Source organism: Zootermopsis nevadensis, unplaced genomic scaffold (assembly GCF_977971745.1).
Source record: "Zootermopsis nevadensis isolate Lab colony 2312 unplaced genomic scaffold, Znev_1.0 Znev_ptg000023l, whole genome shotgun sequence".
Classification (NCBI taxonomy): domain Eukaryota; kingdom Metazoa; phylum Arthropoda; class Insecta; order Blattodea; family Termopsidae; genus Zootermopsis; species Zootermopsis nevadensis.
The window spans coordinates 6741742-6760299 of record NW_028259155.1 but is presented as its reverse complement, the minus strand read 5'-3'; the positions used below and the strand labels follow the sequence as shown (position 1 = coordinate 6760299).

General features: G+C 40.7%; 1 protein-coding gene across 2 annotated transcripts; it reads left to right on the top strand.

The window, feature by feature from the left end:
* Positions 1-262: 262 nt before the first annotated feature.
* Positions 263-18088, top strand: LOC110839286 (kelch-like protein 10). Of its 2 annotated transcripts, XM_087354306.1 has the most exons (11): positions 263-1622; positions 1923-1980; positions 4120-4310; positions 5550-5801; positions 7150-7429; positions 9066-9377; positions 10215-10384; positions 10695-10864; positions 11468-11632; positions 12626-12827; positions 14078-18088. In XM_087354306.1, the coding sequence occupies exons 3-11, from the start codon at positions 4123-4125 to the stop codon at positions 14301-14303; spliced, it is 1965 nt and encodes a 654-aa protein (XP_087210432.1). In that variant the 5' UTR covers positions 263-1622; positions 1923-1980; positions 4120-4122; the 3' UTR covers positions 14304-18088. The 2 variants fall into 2 exon arrangements, with proteins under 2 accessions (XP_087210432.1, XP_087210431.1); XM_087354305.1 differs by having other exon boundaries at positions 263-1980.
* Positions 18089-18558: the final 470 nt, after the last annotated feature.

Genomic DNA, 18558 nt, shown 5'->3' with positions numbered 1-18558 from the left:
TGTAAGACAAATTACTTATTCATCTTTTTATGGTTTATAATCTTGTTTCTTTTTTTTTATTACATATTGTCATATTACTTTTGCTTTTGAATATAGTACATTAGTTGTTTGATTTGAATTCTAATGGATGTGATTTATCTGATATTCAACTGCCTAATTTCATGTTCCTTAGTTTCCCCAATTCTATCTCGGGGCATAGAATACACAAACGACGAGTCAGCAGGATAGATGGACCTGAAAAACGGTGCAAACAACACAACGGATTTGAAAGGAAGTGATGACGTGTATTGAGACATTACGGATACCGGCTTAAGGACAACTTCACTTCTGAATCAATTGCCACCTACGATTCCTCAAAAAACAAAATGCTGTCACTACTAATGATCGATGACAACAGTAATTTATTATTAATTACATATGCATAGACTGCCCATCAGATACCGGGTCGTACAGAGTCTGGAACGTGCACAGCCCCTACCAGAACCGGTCGCTGACGGACGCGGTCTTCGCAGAGACAGGGTCTAGAGACCGGGTCCGTCAGAGGCGGGGTACGGCAGAGACCTGTTTTGGCACGGATCGGGTGGGGAGAATTTTGAAAAAAAAATTCAAATTTTTCGAAATTTTCGAAAAATCAAAATATGCTTCAAATTGTCTAAAAATCGCACAAACTAAAAAATTTCTAAATATTTTGAAATTTTTTATTTGAAATATTTCAATTTCTTAGTTTTGTGAGCTTTATGGACAATTTTCAGCATTTTTTATTTTTTGAAAATTTGAATTTTTTTCCAAAATTCTTTCCAACGGATCCCTGCCAGAACCAGTGTCTGCCGATCCGGTCTCTGAAGGAGCCGGGCTCTACCGGACCCGGTCTATGACTTGCCGCCTCTGCAAGGATCAGGTGAGGCAGACTATTACCGACAGAGACCGGGTGATGGAGAAAACGCTGAGGCAGACACAGTCCTGGAGACCGAGTGAGGCAGCTCGAGAGCGGCAGAAATCGGGTGATTCAGACTGATTCCAGCAGAGACCGGATATGTCACAGACCAACTGAGTCAATCAGTATCCGGCAGATAGCGAGTGAGGCATAGACCGATTCAGGCCGAGACCATGCCTGGCAGTTATCGAATGTGGAAGAGACTATTTCTGTTAGGGATCGAGTAGGGAAAATTTTATAGAGAATTGAAATTTTTTAAAATTGTCGAAAAATGAAAGAATGCTGCAATTGTCTGACATGCGCACAAAACCAAAAATTTCCCAAATTTTCTGAAAAAATTTCGAAGATGAAATTTTCCTATTTTTGTAAAGCAAAATAAAACCAGACATTATTTTTCAATAAGCGAAAATGAAATTGCAATTCTTTCTTATGCCTCTTGTCATTATTTTTAAATTTATTTCCTTCTGATAAGGAGCACATTTAATATTAATTATTCACTTTTTACATTTATGATTGAATGTAACCAAATTATAAGTTAGAGTGATTCTGTTTTTCTTTAAGTACCAACAATGTGTAAATATGGACCGACAATGGTCAGTCTTTACGTGAACTCCTGCGTGCGTAACAATGCAAGAAAAAGCACTGGAATTTCCTAACCACACCTGCAACAATCTTGGTTGAGCGTGCCGTAAGTCTCTTTTCTCGTTTCTTATGCATGAAGTATAATAGCCTGAATGAACCTTATTGCACTCCACACTTTTACCGAAGAAACTAATTGTTGCGTCATCTGTTTACTCGGCATTGTTGTTTCATTATTGCCGTCAACAATCCGCTTTCGTTATTGCGGAAAGAATTTGCTGTGAATGCGTCGTAGACTAGATAATTTTGTGCTGTTAAAAACGTTTTAGAATATCACAATTACTTTTCTTATATAAGAATTATTGAGAAATCTGTGATACTGCCCTCCACTCTCTCCATTATATTTTAGATTAGATCGATCATTGACGGTGGACGTCGTGGTCTCGTACAATTGAACAAAGTTTGAGGTAAGTGATTCCTATTCATTATTATTGTTCATCAACTTTACAGTTTTCATCTGCATTTGTGAACTCGTGTAAGAGAATTAAACTTTTTTAACACAATTTTAAGTAACATTAGATCGACTTCTGTTTGTTCACGGCATCATTGATAATGAAAGAACATTCCAGGAGGCAATCAACATTTTACAATTTTAAAGGAAAATAATTTGTATTGTAGCCCAGAATCTTAATAAAAATATGTGGATCTTAAGAAGTGGGGTTTATATTCTGAACAATAATTCTAAAACTATACAATTCCTGATACATCGACATTATTAAAGCGTTTTAGGGAACTGAGAAGAATTATTATTTCGGATTCACAAGCCTAATTATGGACGATCATCCCTGCAACAACAGATTAAATCCCGGGGATGCTTGCTATTATTGAGTGCAAAGTATTTATGGGTGCAAAACGTGGTCTCTCAATTTGAGGGAAGAACATAGACTGAGGGTCTCTGAGAACAGAGTGTTGAGGATGATGTTTGGACCCAAAACGGGGGTGGGACAGATAATAGAGAAAAACGCATGACGAGCTCCTCACCCGATGTTGTTAGGGTGAGTTGAGTGTTTACAAGGCCTGAAGGGAGGAGACCTCTGGGAAGACCTCGGCGTAGGTGGGAGGATAACATTAAGATGGATCTTAGGGAGATGGGTCTCGAAGTAGCGAATTGGATGCAACTGGCTCAGGATAGACCCCGGTGGCGGGCTTTTGTGAACACGATGATGAACCTTCTGGTTCAGTAAAGGAAGTGGAATGTTCTTTGACGAGCCGAGTACCAATCGACTTTTCATAGAATACCTTGCTCATTGCAGTGTTTGAGTAGCGTGATCTAGTCCTGATCTGCGCTTGCGTTAGAACTAATTAGAGCTTTTGTGACTGTTCCCAACCGTAAATCTCGCCTTCATTTGATAAATTTAAGTGACGTATTGCGCTCGTAGTTTATATAAATGTATAACTTAGGCAGGAAAGTCCTTAGTCATGTAAGCTCTTAAGCACTTTTAGTTCTACAGAGAGAGAAGAACTCGAAAAGTTTATGCTTATGAAAAGGCGTAACCATCTTTTTCCAAAATTTATTTCTTAACTGTCTGGATCTGCATCGAAGGTCACGCAATTTCTATGGCATATTTTTTCGTAATTTTTTTAAAATCTGTACACCAGAGTAGAAGCATCTAAGACTTTACAGATTACTTGATATGTTATACGTAATGCCTACGTAGTTTACGTAAAAGAAGAATTAACTTTATGCGGGTAATGACAAACATGCGGCATGACTTAACATTGCCTAAATCAGTCACATCTTCAGGGTGATTAAGCCAAGAAGATTGAGATTGGCGGGGCATGTGGAATGCATGGATGGGGCGAGAGGTGTGCACCGGGTATTTTTGGAAAGCCTGAGTAGAAGAGGCCGCTGGGGAGACCTAGACGTAGATGGGAGAATAATCTCTGGCGGGATCTATGGGAGATCGGAGTTGAAGGAGATTGGATTTTGTTGGACCAGGACAGGGCTTTGGTTAATTCGGTGATGAAACTTCGTGTTCGGTAAGCCGTCTAGGTAGTTAGTTCGATTAGTCACATTTAGAGCTTTGTCATTTTGTGTTGAATCTCAACAGGCATTTCTATAACAAAAAAAACAAACTGACTCCGCGGAGCCGACAATCTAACAGCAGCCTAGATAATCAAATGGCTCGCTTTTATGAAACAAGAAGTGTTTACAAGACCCCGCCTCTAAGCCATATTCACAAGCAGATGGCGTCAAGCCACACCTTCATTCTCCACCCTCTAAGATCCATTTTAATATTATCCCATCAACGTATAGGACTTTAAAGTGACATTTTCTCTTCAGGTCTTCCGATTTAAAATTTGCACTTCTTGTCTCTGCCATGTGTTCTACATGCCCAGCCCATCTCATCACCCTTGATCTGACACCCTACAATTTATTAATTAGCGAAGAGATCTATAAAGCTCCATATTATGCAATTTTCGCCATCCCGCTCTCAGGACCAGATATTCTTCACAGTATCGTGTTTCCTCTCAGTCACTCTCAGTTGATGTGCACACGCGTCAGTGTGAAGAAAAACCTGTAACAGCGATCGAATGTTTTTCAGGAGATGGAGGTTAAGCGAGAAAGCGGCTGTCCTGAGCAAGATGGCGTCAGGTGCACGTGCACCAAAGCATTGGTCCGTCTGAATAAACTAAGAGAGAAGAACCTCTTGTGTGACGCGGTGCTGAGGTCGGAGGACGGCGGCGTCTTTCGAGTCCACAGAGTGATTCTGTCGATGCGCAGCGAATATTTCAGGTTTGTTTATTTACTGACGTGGTTGACTGACACGTGAATTAAGGACACAATAGACGCCAATTCGTGTGTGAAATATTTTATCCCCTTTGATGCAGAAACCTGTATTTTTATACGGCTGAATGTCTTTTGTTATTTGTTCGTTGTCATGATATCTCACGGCGCCGTAGAAACTGAGTGGTATTTCAGACGTACTTACTGCCTTCTTTCCTTGATGATGGAGGCAGTAAGCACCTCTGAAACGTCCGATATCTTCTACGAGACGTCACGACGCAACATCCCAGAAGACGTACGTGATTTTTATACTAATTCTTAAGTGCGGTTGTACCAAGGTGACAGTCAATCGATCTGGAGGGAGAATTAGAATCCATTTCCATAACGTATTCGTTTTAAAGACGACCGACGAAGTCCAGAAGAAAGTTGGTACTGCCCGGAACATTGAAAGCTGCTGTGTGTTGCTCTGTCTGAAATAAACTTTAACAAAGATCTTCGCGAGATATGTTTCATTGATAGGAGAAACTTGATCGATAATTTATGCATACGTTAATTTGCTTGTGTTTTAATTAAAATCGCGGTGCGTTCTTGAAATGACAAATGAATTTTAACCGTGAACCATTGTTTCCCTTTTCCAAGAGACGTATCTCACGTCTTGTTACGAGCTGTGCCGCTTTTTCAGTTTCCGACAATCAAATATTTCTGTTTATCTTGCACTGCAAAGATCTTAATTTATAATAGGAAATTGTTTGCTGGTTGGCGATCACTTTGTAAAGGCCGCGTAGAAACATCGGCTTTCCTTTTAAGTTGTTTATTTTTGGGAAAATGTTTTGAGAGAACAAATAGATTTCATATTACGAACTGATAGATCAGTGGAATGTACAGCCCGCGATGTATGTTGAAATATTTGCGTTGGCTTTAAAATTTCTGTAGTAGTTGTTATAACCTAAGATATCTCTTGAAGGATTCAAGGTTATGTAAGAAACAGGGTGGCCATTCTATAGTACAAATGCTCGCTGCTTGCTTTCCGATTTGTAATTTATATTCTTTTAAGTCTTCGCCCGCTCTTGAACCTCTCGCAGTTAATCGTACTCATTCTGGGAGTTTTTAAAGTCTTCAGGTAACAAAAATTCATCCACCACATTGACGAAAGATACTTTTATTTGGCTACGCGAGTCATAAAAACTTAAAATTTCTGCGCATGACTTGTAATTTTCTGCTCGCCGTTTCTCCAAATCGACGTTTCAGGACACTCTTCACGACAACCCTGCACACCAGTGAGGAGACTGACATTCTCCTCCACGGAGTCAGCTCAGACATGATCACCCTGATACTGGATTATGTTTATTTTCGCGAGGTGGACATCCGCTCCGACAACGCGCGTCAGCTGCTCGAGACGGCTGAGTACTTGTGGGTACCAGGCTTTACTGAACTCTGCTGCGACTTCCTCAAGGAAGCGATGGACGTTCTCAACTGTATCAACATCTTGCGTGTCGCAAGGTAATTGATGTTCATTTGTCATTTGCTGTGACGCCAGCCTTCGTCACAGGAGCGAATCAGTTTTACTCAAGACACCAGCGAGTGTCGGGTCGGAGATTAAAGCCTCTGACTGAGGACTGGGCGAACTATAAAGCGTTGTATTTCAGGGCTGTTGGCGGGTTATTATTAACGTCCATGTAATTTAAATGTTCTGATTTAACTGTATATGTTTTGATCGTTATTATGTCCAGCAGATGACTAATTTCACCATGTGGAACGTTAATCGCGATCTATTGCAGGGTCATACTTAAATCTGTCTTCCTCTCGAAATCTTATTCTTCGTTTTCTTCCTTTCCTTCTTTCTCTGCGGAATTCCTTGCTTCTCACATAATCCTCCCAATACCCAAATCATCATTCAGCCCCACATTTTTCTGCATACAGCAGAACCTCTGTAAACCGAGACTCGATTATCCGATTCCCGCATTAAGAGACCGAATTTCATCCAGATCAGTTGCGATTGGATTCCACCGGCGAAAGTGTTTAAAGCGATGTTCACGCGGTACAATTCATTGATCTAACCTCACACCCAGATTTTGCTGATTATTACGAACACTTCAAGACATTTAGAGAATTGGTTATTATTAAGGGCAAAGATAAAGACCGACCCGCTGGTTCCCGTAGAAGATGAACCCCTACTCCTTCTTGTTCAGGACAACACAGCAAGCAAATCATCTGACATCCTCAGAATCACACCGGAACCTCCAGTTCATGCGATGGACAGAATGACTGACAAATTCACTCTTTTAGTACAGGGACTCTCTCGAACAGCGCTCACGAGTGAGTTTGCCGTCGGCTGGTGCGTGCGACTCTTCTACATCATTCGCTAGCGACTAAAATCTGTATCGAGTGTCTACTTATTCGTTCAAGTCCATGACCACGTTCCCCTTCTCCCCGCTCATCAGACATGTGGTTCCCCCCATTTAGTCCGGTTACACGAGGTTGCACGGGATTAACACAGGCAGTTACCAAAACGTCGTTTCGCCAATGTTAAGGTCAGAATTCAAAATTCTACACTCCTCATCTCACTGCCTTGTTCACTTGCGTGCCCTTGTTTCAACCTATAACCTTATCACGAGGACGAGCGGGCATTGCCTGGGAACTTTCAGAGCCGAAAACTTTCCTTTTTTCCCCGGTTAAACGGAGCGTCTCTCACCGTTGCCTCTCCACGTCTCTCCTCTCAGTCTCGCTGATTCGGGCTTAAAACGGCTAAGGCAAAAACTGCAGGCGAAATACTGTGGTGTGGTAACACTTCAGAATTCAGTTCTTGCTGCAGTGTTAAAATGTGTCAGCGTTACCCTCGCTGTCGCAGGTTACACTACCTCGCCCACCTCGAGACTTCCGCTCGTCGCTTCGTTCTGCGCCACTTCGTGGAAGTGTCTCAGCAGAGCGAAGAACTTTTGGAACTGCCTGTAGAGGAGCTGCAAGCGATAATCGAGGCCGAGGAACTAAACGTGAAGAACGAGAAAGTTGTGTGGGAGTGCATTCTCCGGTGGATCAACCACGACCCGGACAACAGGAAAGGTCACATCGCGGGCCTTTTCAAGGGCGTCAGACTGGGACGACTTGACACAAAGTTTTTCAATGAGACGGTCAGTATGCCCCTGAAATCGTGGATGTTTATTGGAAGTAAATCCCTCATTTTCAATTCCATATTCACACGTGTTCTTAACCAATTAATGTAAATCGGGAGCCTTTTTCTTCGTCACGTGTAAGCTAGTCTGTCTGTCCGCAGTTCCAGCTCGAGAACGTCTAAACGGATGTTCAGTATATTTAATACTAAGAAGTTTTAACGGAATCTGTTGACACATTCAGATTCTGGTTAAAATGTTACAATGACAACGTGTAAAACTACTCAATGATCTGTATGCCTTCTTCCGCGCAAATTTTCCTGCGTAAGAAATCCCCAGATTTTCTTAGTTGTCATGGTTACAATAACTACCTGTGTAATTGCGCTGGTAACACGCTCGCATACGCGTGTGTATGTACAAAACAAATACTCGATTCGTCCTTTTACGCAGACATGTGGTTGGAGTTACTGATCGTCTTTTATTCATCGTCTGTGCCACAATCTTTGATTGAATTTCCAGCATTCGTTAAGATCCATTGCCTGTTTCAGTTCAACTACGGCATTCCACCGTTAACTGCATTCAAACGTCCGATCAGCTCGAATAGAAAAATCCTCCAACGGATAAGTCACTTTTTCTGGCGCAGCGTTCGACTTAACCAAAGTTTCTACCGCCATAAGAAGCATGTCTTAGCTGCTCTAATAATTTCACGTATCTCCGATGATATATATAGCCAACCATACATCACTTAGCATGAAAATCTTCAGCTGATTGACCACATAGGGATAACAGATATCGGAAAAGTGCAGCAGGAAAACTTCGTTCTACTTCCAAGAGTAAATTACCCGAGGGGCTTAAAACTCATAGACAGCTTGAACATTCTAATATTTTAAACGAAATCTCACGAAGCAGCCATATTCCTTCTTCCATTTCACCATGCGCTTTAACCCGAGAGGAAAAACGTTTCTATTCAAGGTCAAATGCCTTGTGATTTCAGCCGCTCACCTCTTACGAATATTCGTGAAACAATCTCACGGATCCATGAAAATGTTATCTGCTTCAAATGTCTTTACAACTTATCATTCGTATCTACTAGTTTCAAACACTTAAAGAGAACCATCTGATGATGACCAATTAAGGTCGAAACATGCAATGCCTCGTAATAGACAATGAGCCCATAACCCCACGCTGTTGTGTTGACGGACCTTCCACCCCAACCATCAACATGCAGAAGGTTGCCTCCCTTCAAACTCGAAGCACTAATTGTCATAATCTTCTTTGGTGCTACGTAATTTTGACGATTAATTAAAGTTATCGAATCAAAAAGAATGTGCATCTCGCACGGGAGAGACGAGAAATAAATTACAATTTTTAATGTAACTCAAAAAGCAACAATTACTGAAGTATTTAAGTTTCGGTTGAAACACATTTAAATAGTTTTCTCTAAGATCGATTTAACTTTGATTTCGATTCTCTCGTCAACCTGTGCATTTGTTAAGAGCGTCGTTACATAAACAAAAAAACATATTTTCGCGTATATGTCATTGTATATTTCGGTGATTTCAGAACCAAATTATGTGGGAATTTCTTTTCTCCTCTGCAATGGAACATGGAATCTCTTCCTAAAAGTTCATAAGGTCCACATTGAACTGTTCAACAGGTATCAAAGCACCCGTACGTGACGGAAATAGAGGCGTGCAAACCCTGGATCTCGGAGACGCTCAAATTCCTGGACAAGGCGAAAAGGTTGCCGAAGCAAGACGAGGCGTGCAGACCCGTGGTCTCTGAGAAGTTCAAATTCCTGGACGAGGCGAAAAGCTTGACGAAGGACGACAAGGACCTCGTGACACCAAGGATTGCCCGCCCGCGAATCCCACAGGACATTCTGTTTGCTGTTGGTGGGTATGATCACGAAGTAAGGCTGACAGATGTGATCGAAGCCTACGACACACGAGCAGACCGATGGACTGTGGTGAGTTGTTCAAAATTCTACTTTTACCGCGACTTGTTAAATGACGCCTCCGAGAAAAAGTAACTTTTCGTTTGTTGCTTATTTTTACTAAGTAATTGTTTATTTAAACTTAATCACAAGGACCTCTTAGCCTCTTTATTTCGTTTACGCTAATTTCCATTGCACTGAACCCTTTTATAAAAGGAGCTCCAAAGACATGAATTAAAAAGAATAAATAAATAAATTACTCAAATGCTGAGTCTCGTGTAAAATGTAAGTTCTAATGGGAATCGACGAAGGATGTGAAGTTTTCCTTAAATACCGTTTACAATAAGCGTCCTACTTCAACTGTCATGGCGACCTGTCTGCTGATTTTAGAAATCGTTGATCGTCTTTGGATCTCAACGTAATAAATGAAGCACTGATCAGTGTCGATGTTTGCCATCTGCGTGGTAACGCATCGTGAATTAGAAGGCTTTGATTTGGGGTGGGGGACGTACTGCCTCCATCTCTGCGTCGATAAAACCCAAAACACCAACATCTGTATTTGCCATTGTACGAACCTGAAATGTCAGCTGTTGATCAGAAATTGATTCTACGTTCGTCTGTCGAACTTGACGAGAGCTTCTCTTCGGGTCTTCCTGTTTCCTCCGCCTCTCATAATTCCTCCATTCCTCCAAGTTAATTTCTCGCGGTCTTTGTCGAGTGCCTCCCTCCACGGTGTAGCAATTTCGGTCCACTGTTGAGGGTTGAACCTCTCCTCCGGGGATTGGTCGCTTGGACTCTAATGTAAGGACTTCACTTTAGTAGAACGAATGACCCAAAGAAACATAAAGCCATAACTTGTCGTTCCTGCAGGTGGAGGGTGTCGACTCGATCGGTCCGCGAGCCTTCCATCGGACGGCAGTAGTCGGTTTCGACATTTACGTCATCGGTGGTCGTGATGCCAGGAAATCATTAAGCTCATGTAGCTGCTTCAACGCTGTCACGAAGACAATACGCGAGGTGGCGCCTATGCATGAACGCAGGTAAGATGCAGCTTCGTAAATAAGAAACTCCTTGGAACAGAGTCCTTCTTAAAAAGCTGATAGTCGCTGTCTTAGTCAAGATACAAATCTGGGCAGGGGCTGTACAATTGCACCAATCACATACAGGAGTATCGTGCAAAGTGTGAATAGGTCGGAGGACTTTTGCGACAAAGTTGGTTTTAAGAATACGATTTACGTCATTTGAGTTAAGATTTAACAATGACGAGCGAACAATTGCGTTAAGCAAGAGGAAATGTATCTCCATCAGCAATAAATGAGCATAGCAGAGCGTGTTCTTTTTTCGTTACAGATGCATCTTAAGTGTGGCAGTTCTGCGAGGTGCAGTGTACGCCATAGGAGGTTACGATTATCATAAATATCACAGAACGGCTGAAAGATACGACTGCAAGACGAACGAGTGGTCTTTGATCGCTCCCATGAACACAGAGCGACACAGTACAAGTGCGGCTGTGCTGAATGGTACGTAAATCCTGTGAAACAGATATTAGTGAATTGGTTCAGAAGGCGAGGCGTCTGTCTGTCTGTCTGTCCGCGTGTGAGAACGCAGTAACGGTTGAGGGAATCGCGGGATTAGAGGTTTCTAACGGCGGGGAGTACGAAGATGGCTGTCGTTGGCTTCTGCCGACGTTTCAGGCGAACTTAATTCCTTCATCTTCAAGGCATTCCTCTTCGCTCTTGAACTTAGTTTCCCTCACTTAATCGTCCCATATTCTTTTTTATCTCTTCTTTTATCCGTGCTACGGACTTCGTTATTTCACAGACTGCAACGGCTTGAAGTTCTGAGTGCGTGATGGTTTCTTCTGCTCTCGTAAGCTGTCCCTGTGCGTCGTCTTCCGCCTTTTAGTGTGCACTCGGAGTGAGTGCAAACAACCATCAAACTATCAAACTGGCTCTCATATAACACATATAATGCAGTTTCTGTGACTCGAAGGGGGACTTAATAGATTTACAAATTTATTTACGAATTGTCCCATGTTTGTGATCTGCACGGAGCAGTTTAATGCCTCTCCCTAAAACAAATATGTGAACAGTTCGTGTCATATGGCTAATTTGTTTTTACAGACAAAATATACGTCGCTGGTGGAAGAGATGGTAAGAATAAGAAATATCTAAACTCGGTGGAAGTTTATGACCCGGACACCAACCGATGGACGTTCGTTGCACCAATGCATTATCGACGTACCGTGCATTCTTGCGTCGCCTTCCACGGCTGTCTGTACGTCCTAGGTGAGAACTCTGGACATTCTGAGTGATGCCCCTCTGTCCTTCTTACTGAATTTGCTATTGTGAAATGTTTTCCTGGTTTTCTCTGAGTGACTGAGATTTTATGAACAGAATATTTCTCCCGTCATTACAGAGTTAGTTTGTCGGTAATTTTAACCCCGATTCGTGGTTTCGATTACATTCTCCAATTAACTAACTAACTAACGAACTAACTAACATTGTATAATCTCTTGTGGTATCCAAAGTAACGTAAGCCCAATTTTTCACAGAGTTCCAGTTTTACAGGTAAATATTTTGTTCTTGTAGCAAGGAAATTTCAGTTTGCCGCTGTTATCCCCAAAAAGTCGATGGCTTAAAGCAGTCCCTTCGCAGTCTTTGATTTTCGTCACTTCTTTGTGTAACGCCGTTTTGAACAGTGCGACTTGTGTTGATATTTAAGGCTACTTTCGCAATCAGTTTCATGAAGCAGAAAACAGATGCCAGGCTCAATTTCCTGACGTTACAAGTACGAAAATAATATTTTAGCTATTTCATCCTTAATTTCGTTCCTGCTACTAATATTAACGCTGCAAAAGGGAATCAGTTTTCTTCGTTGTATTTTATTCATTCGTCCCGTTTACGGATTTACAAATTTTAAGAACGTAAAGTCCGTTGGGTAAGACGGACAGAGTTTGAAGCATCGAAGTTACGAGAAATACAAACATCTAGAAAGTTATGATTGGTGATGTTGAAGATAACATACCACTTGTGATACATAGTCTTAAAAGGAAGGATAATATTAAAATGTTTTATTGAACTAGAGTATGTTTGAACAGACAGAGAGACTTTTGTGAATAAGGTAATGAATCATGTGGCTCCATAAAGTTCAAACATTTCATGGCCATTTGACAGAGTAATGAATATCAAGAAGGGCCCCGCTGAATGTGGTTAGGATAAGTTCCCTTTGGCAGCTTTTCTTTATATCCTGTGACCTGTTACTTAATATTGTGTGTGCAGGAGGATGCAACGACAAATCATGCAGGTTCAGAATCGAAAAGTATGACGCTGCAGAAGACACGTGGACCGAAATCCCTTGGAATATCTTCTATTCGGGTTGCACAGAAGTGATCGACGATATGATCTTTGTCATCCTTAATTATTATAACCCGTGCAGCAACTTCAACCGTGTCGCATGTTTCAATGACAAGGAAAATCGATGGTTTGTTTCTTTGTTTGTTTGATTCTTTGTTTGGTTGTTCAGGGCTGTATAATCACAAACTCTTACTTTCGAAAAGCTCTTGGAAGTGAATCATTTCCGTTCAAGATAACCGCGATCTTGCGGATGCAGCGCCTTGTAGTGTCGAAGAAAGTGACCGACGTTTCAGAGGTTCTTACTGCTTACTCAGGGCCTCGAATAAGAGCGCGAAAAGTGTTTGAGAGGAAGGGGGTAGATTGAAAGCAGGCAGGGCGATGTTGCGGTCAAGCTGAATCCTTAGAGAAGAGGGCGAATGACTATGCAGTTAACGACGCCTACGATCTTATGTTCCCATTTTTCATGGACTTTTACTTGGAAGTGGCTGTTGAGGGAGTATGTAAGCAGGACTAAAAACATCCTGAAGGCAGATTTCTTCATACTAATTTGTGCAAGAGCCAGAAATTCATTTCATTTTAGTTTGTTGTCTGTTTTACATCTAGCAGAACCTCTCCGGAAATATTTTTGGTTGGACAAATTTTTTTGAAAATATATTGCTAAAAGAGGGAAATATTGTTATGGGCGCATGTCTCAAACAAAACACGCTTATCTCTCCAAAGAAAGTGTGTGATTAAATTTATTATTCTGACCTAAGGTAATGGCTTATTGAAATGTACCAAACGCAGCTAGTGCAGAACACAAGTCATTTGACAGTGTTTTTAAATAGTCATAACCTCTCCCTCCACTTCGATGTAATAAAATGTATTGCGTTATAATAGGACGTTGGCCCATGTTCTATGTGCATGAGTGAAAGAAGGATCACGTCGGAACTGTTCTGAAATATGGTGAGGCAATCGTGCACTGAATTCCGATTGGGGGAATTTTTGTTAAGGTTGTCAAGAAACAAAATACAAACAACGTTATTTCGGTGGAAGCTGTGCCCTTAGCTTCAAGCAGTTTTGCATTCAACCCGAAGACAGAGCCAACCCATCAGACATGGATATTTTTAGGGCAAAACCTTTTACGACTCACAAAGATATTTTTAAGAAAATTGTTAATTTATTAACATAATTGTACTTACATTCAAATAACATTTATGTTATATAAATTATTTATTGTTGAAGACGCATTCCTTCGTGAGTTACATCATCGCATGTTGAGCTACATATTTCCTGTAACTCTGTCCGCGAAATGTGGTAAAAATTGTCTTGAGTGTAGATAATACCGATGGACGATGGAAGATTGTTTGTTTTCACTTCCAATATTTCAAATTGCAGGCACCAGGCGGCAGATATGAATGTTCGAAGATCCGGGATGTCGACTTGTGTCATCGAGAACCTACCGAATGCAAGCGACTACTCCTACAAACACGAAGACAAACTGATAGAGGAGAACGGAAAAAGAATGTTGCATTTAGAAAATCAGCAGTTTGCAGTTGATTACAACCACGACGAACACATTAATTTTAAATACTTTCCTTATGAAAATTATGTAGTAAACTAGGAATTGATGTAGGAGCTACATAAAGAAATATTGTTTGCAGCAAAGAAGGAGAAATTATTTCTTCTCGTTATTTTCTGCTCAAGAAGTCTTCTTAAAATTAATGATTTTACAGGCGTTTAATTATATCTAAATTATTACCATCCATCAACACACAGCAGTTTCACCTTGCGTCTTGTATTACATAATTCCACTTGTGGCGTCATGTTTCGAGTTACGAAACCGTCTTCATGGTATTAGGGGAAGATTAAATGTTTTATCTTGAGCATCGTTTAGAAAAACGTCATTACGAAGATAACACGCTGAGAATTTTGTATTGATTTCTGATCTGCGTGTGATATTTTAAAAAAGTTTCGACACTACATTTGGCTGAGTTGCCCCAATTTACCGGGTAATTCTGCCATGTTCCTTGGGGAAGAACCAACCTTTTCAAATGTCATGAAGAAAGAGGCGATGCTTTCAGTTAACAGATGTATTTAATTATTCACGGTACTTTTAAGTATTTTAATGAATAAGCACAAAACATTACTACAAAATACACAAAACTAGGAACTTGATTTAAGTTAAGGCACATACGGAGTAATGGTAAAATCTGACAGCTCTAATCAAACGGGGAATTCGAAGTATCTTTAGGAGATAAAATCAAATACAGAATCAGCTTAACAGATCATAAGCCAGGCCTGAAAGAAGACTACGCCTTCTGACTGTCTGGTACCTGGACAATACCTCACCAGAATGCGCCACTAACCAGGACGTGGTTAACATAACACATCATTTATTGCCGCCCGAGACCACTGTGTTACAAGACTGCAGATTCAGGAGAACAGACTTTCAAATTAAGGAACAAGCTACACTCTCCGTGCAATCTTTTAACTTTAAAAGTAGGAGAGAGATGAGATTTTTCTTTGCCATGAAAAAACGACGACAAACTACTGATTTTCCTGTGCCAGTCCAGGTTCTTAGTTCGATTCCCGAACGGGCTGAACATTGAGATGAGGGGTAAACCAGGTTTTGGTATATTAATCCAGTTTATACAAACGAAGAAGGCGCAACATGCGATGATGTAACTCACGAAGGAATGAGTCTTCAACCATAAATAATTTATTTAATGTAAATTTAACAGAAATGTAATTTGAATGTCAGTCCATTTATTTCTTTGGGTTTCTAAAATATCAGACAATTCGGTGTAGAATAAGTATAAAAGAATTATCTTTGGGAGTCGTAAAATGTTTTGCCCTAAAAATATCCATGTCTGATGGGTTGGCTCTGTCGTTGGGTTGAATGGGAAACTGCTTGAAGCTAAGGGCACAGTTTCCACCGAAATGTCGTTGCTTGTATTTTGTTTCCAGACAACCTTAACAAAAATTCCCCCAATCGGAATTCAATGCCTCACAATATTTCAGAACAGTTCCCACGTGATCTTTCTTTCACTCATGCCCATAGAACATGGGCCAACGTCCTATTATAACGTAATACATTTTATTACATCGAAGTGGAGGGAGAGGTTATGACTATTTTAAAACGCTGTCAAATGACTTGTGTTCTGGCTAGCGACGTTTGGTAAACTTCATTAAGCCATTATCTTCGGTCAGAATAATAAATTTAACCACACACTTTCTTTGGAGAGATAAGCATGTCTTGTTTGAGACATGAGCCCATGACAGTATTTCCCTCTTTTAGCAATACATTTTCAAAAAATTTTGTCCTACCAAAAGTAGTTCTGGAGAGGTTCTGCTACACGTAAGACAGACAAAAACCAAAATTAAATGAATTTTTCTGGGATTTTTGACTCCTGCACAAACAAGTATGAAGAAATTTGTATTCTGAGATGTTTTTGGAGCTTCTTACTCACTCCGTCAGCAGATGGCAGGAGACTGCATGGTCAAACACGCCAAGAGACAGCCATTTCCAAACAAACTTCCATCATAAATGAGAACATGATATGGATAGGCGTCGTTAAACCTAAAACTGGCCTAACACTTCGATGAAAGCGAAAGATTATGGTGATGCTGATGTGCTGAAAGCCAGACACTTCCTGCCCAAGAGAGTGCCACTGATCAAAGAAACTTCCTCTAAGAGCTTCTTATTAATGCAGTTACAGTTTACGTCTGATTAGCATTTCCTAGTCATTCGCCCTCTGCTTTAACGATTCAGCTTGACCGCAACATCGCCCTGCCTCCTTTCATTCTACCCCCTTCCTCCCATCCATTTTTCGCGCGTTTATTCGAGGCTCTGAGTAAGCAGTAAGAACCTCTGAAACGTCGGTCACTATAAGGCGCTGCGTCCATTAGATCGCGGAAATGATTCACTTCCTAGAGCTTTTCGAAAGTTACAGTTTGTGATTATACAGCCCTGAACAATCAAACAAAGAATCAAACAAACAAAGAAACAAACCATCGATTTTCCTTGTCACTGAAACATACGACACGGTTGAAGAAGTCGTCCTGGTTATAATAATGATAGATGACGAAGATCTTATCGTCCATGACTTCTGCGTTTAAGTTATATGAATAGAAGTTCATGCCAGGGATCTCGGTCCACGTGTCTTCTGCAGGGTCATACTTTTCGGCTCTGAGCCTGCATAATGTCTTGTTCTGTCCTCCTGCACACACACATATTAAGTAACAGGTCACAGGATATAAAAAATCTGCCAAAGAGAACTTATTCTAGCCCCATTCAGCGGGGCCCTTCTTGATATGTTTTACTCTGAGTCCTGGCCACGAAATATGTGGCTTTTATGGAGCCACAAGATTCATTACCTTATTCACGAAAGTCGGTAGTTGACCTCATCTCACATATTCTAAATCCTTAGAGACATTATAATATTATCCTTCCTTTTACGCCAATGTGTCACAAGTCGTATCTTCTCTTCAAGATTACCAATTACAAATTTCTAGATGTTTGTATTTCCCAAAACTTCAATGCTTCTTACAAACGGATTTACGCTCTTAAAATTGGTAATTCCGTAAACGGAACGAATGAATTAAATACAACAAAGAAAATTCATTCCCTCTTGCATTGTTAGTATTAGCACCAGGAACAGCTACAATTTTATTTTCGTACTTGTAGCATCAGGAAATTGCGTCTGACTTCTGTTGTCTACTTCATGAAACTGATTGCGAAAATGGAGATCAACAACAACAAAGACTGCGAAGGGACTGCTTTAAACCATCGGCTTTTTGGGGATAACAGCGGAAAACTGGAATTTCCTTGCTACAAGAACAAAATGTTTAACTTTAAAACAGGGACTGTGTGACAAATGGGGCATACGTTACTTTGGAAACCACAAGATATTACGCGTTGTTAGTTAGTTAGTTAGTTAGCTAAGTGTTCTTTGTGGAGAATGTAATCTAAACTACGAATCGTTGATAAATTTAATGACAAACTAACTGTGTAATGACGGGAGAAAAATTCTGTTCATAAAATCTCAGTCACTCAAAAATACCAGGAAAACATTTCACACTAGCAAATTCTGTAAGAAGGATAGTGGAACATCACTCAGAAGGTCCAGAGTTCTCACCTAGGACGTACAGACAGCCGTGGAACTCGACGCAAGAGAAAGCGGCGCGTTGAGAAAGCATTGGTGCAACGAACGTCCACTGTTCGGTGTCGGGGTCGTAACCTTCCACCGAGTTTAGATAATTCACACCATCATATCCACCAGCGACGTATATTTTGTCTGTAAAAACAAATTAGCCATATGACACGAACTGTACACATATTTGTTTTAGGGAGAGGCATTAAACTGGTCCGTGCAGAGCACAATCTTTGGACAATTCGTACTTAAATTTGTAAATCTATTAATGTCCCCTTCGTGTCACAGAAACTGCACAGACACGGCTGCCTTGGTTCATCTGTTTCTTTCTTTGAATGCAGACAAAGAGCGTGTAAAAGGAAATGAGAGTAACTGATAAAATTTAATATAAACACCTAAAAATTGCTTAATTAATACATAATGGAAACGATGGTAAGTTACGTCTTCTGCGAATCGAATTTTATTAAATTTGGTGCCACAGATGTACGGAACGAGCTGCTAAAAGGTGCTCTATATTTATAATTTAATGTGCTGTTTACATGAGATTATTAACTGTCTCAAAAACATATTACATCTGAATTATTTGAGAGCCAGTTTAATAGTTTGATGGTTGTTTGCACTCACTCCGAGTGCACACTAAAAGGCGGAAGACGACGCACAGGGACAGCTTACGAGAGCAGAAGAAACCATCACGCACTCAGAACTTCAAGCCGTTGCAGTCTG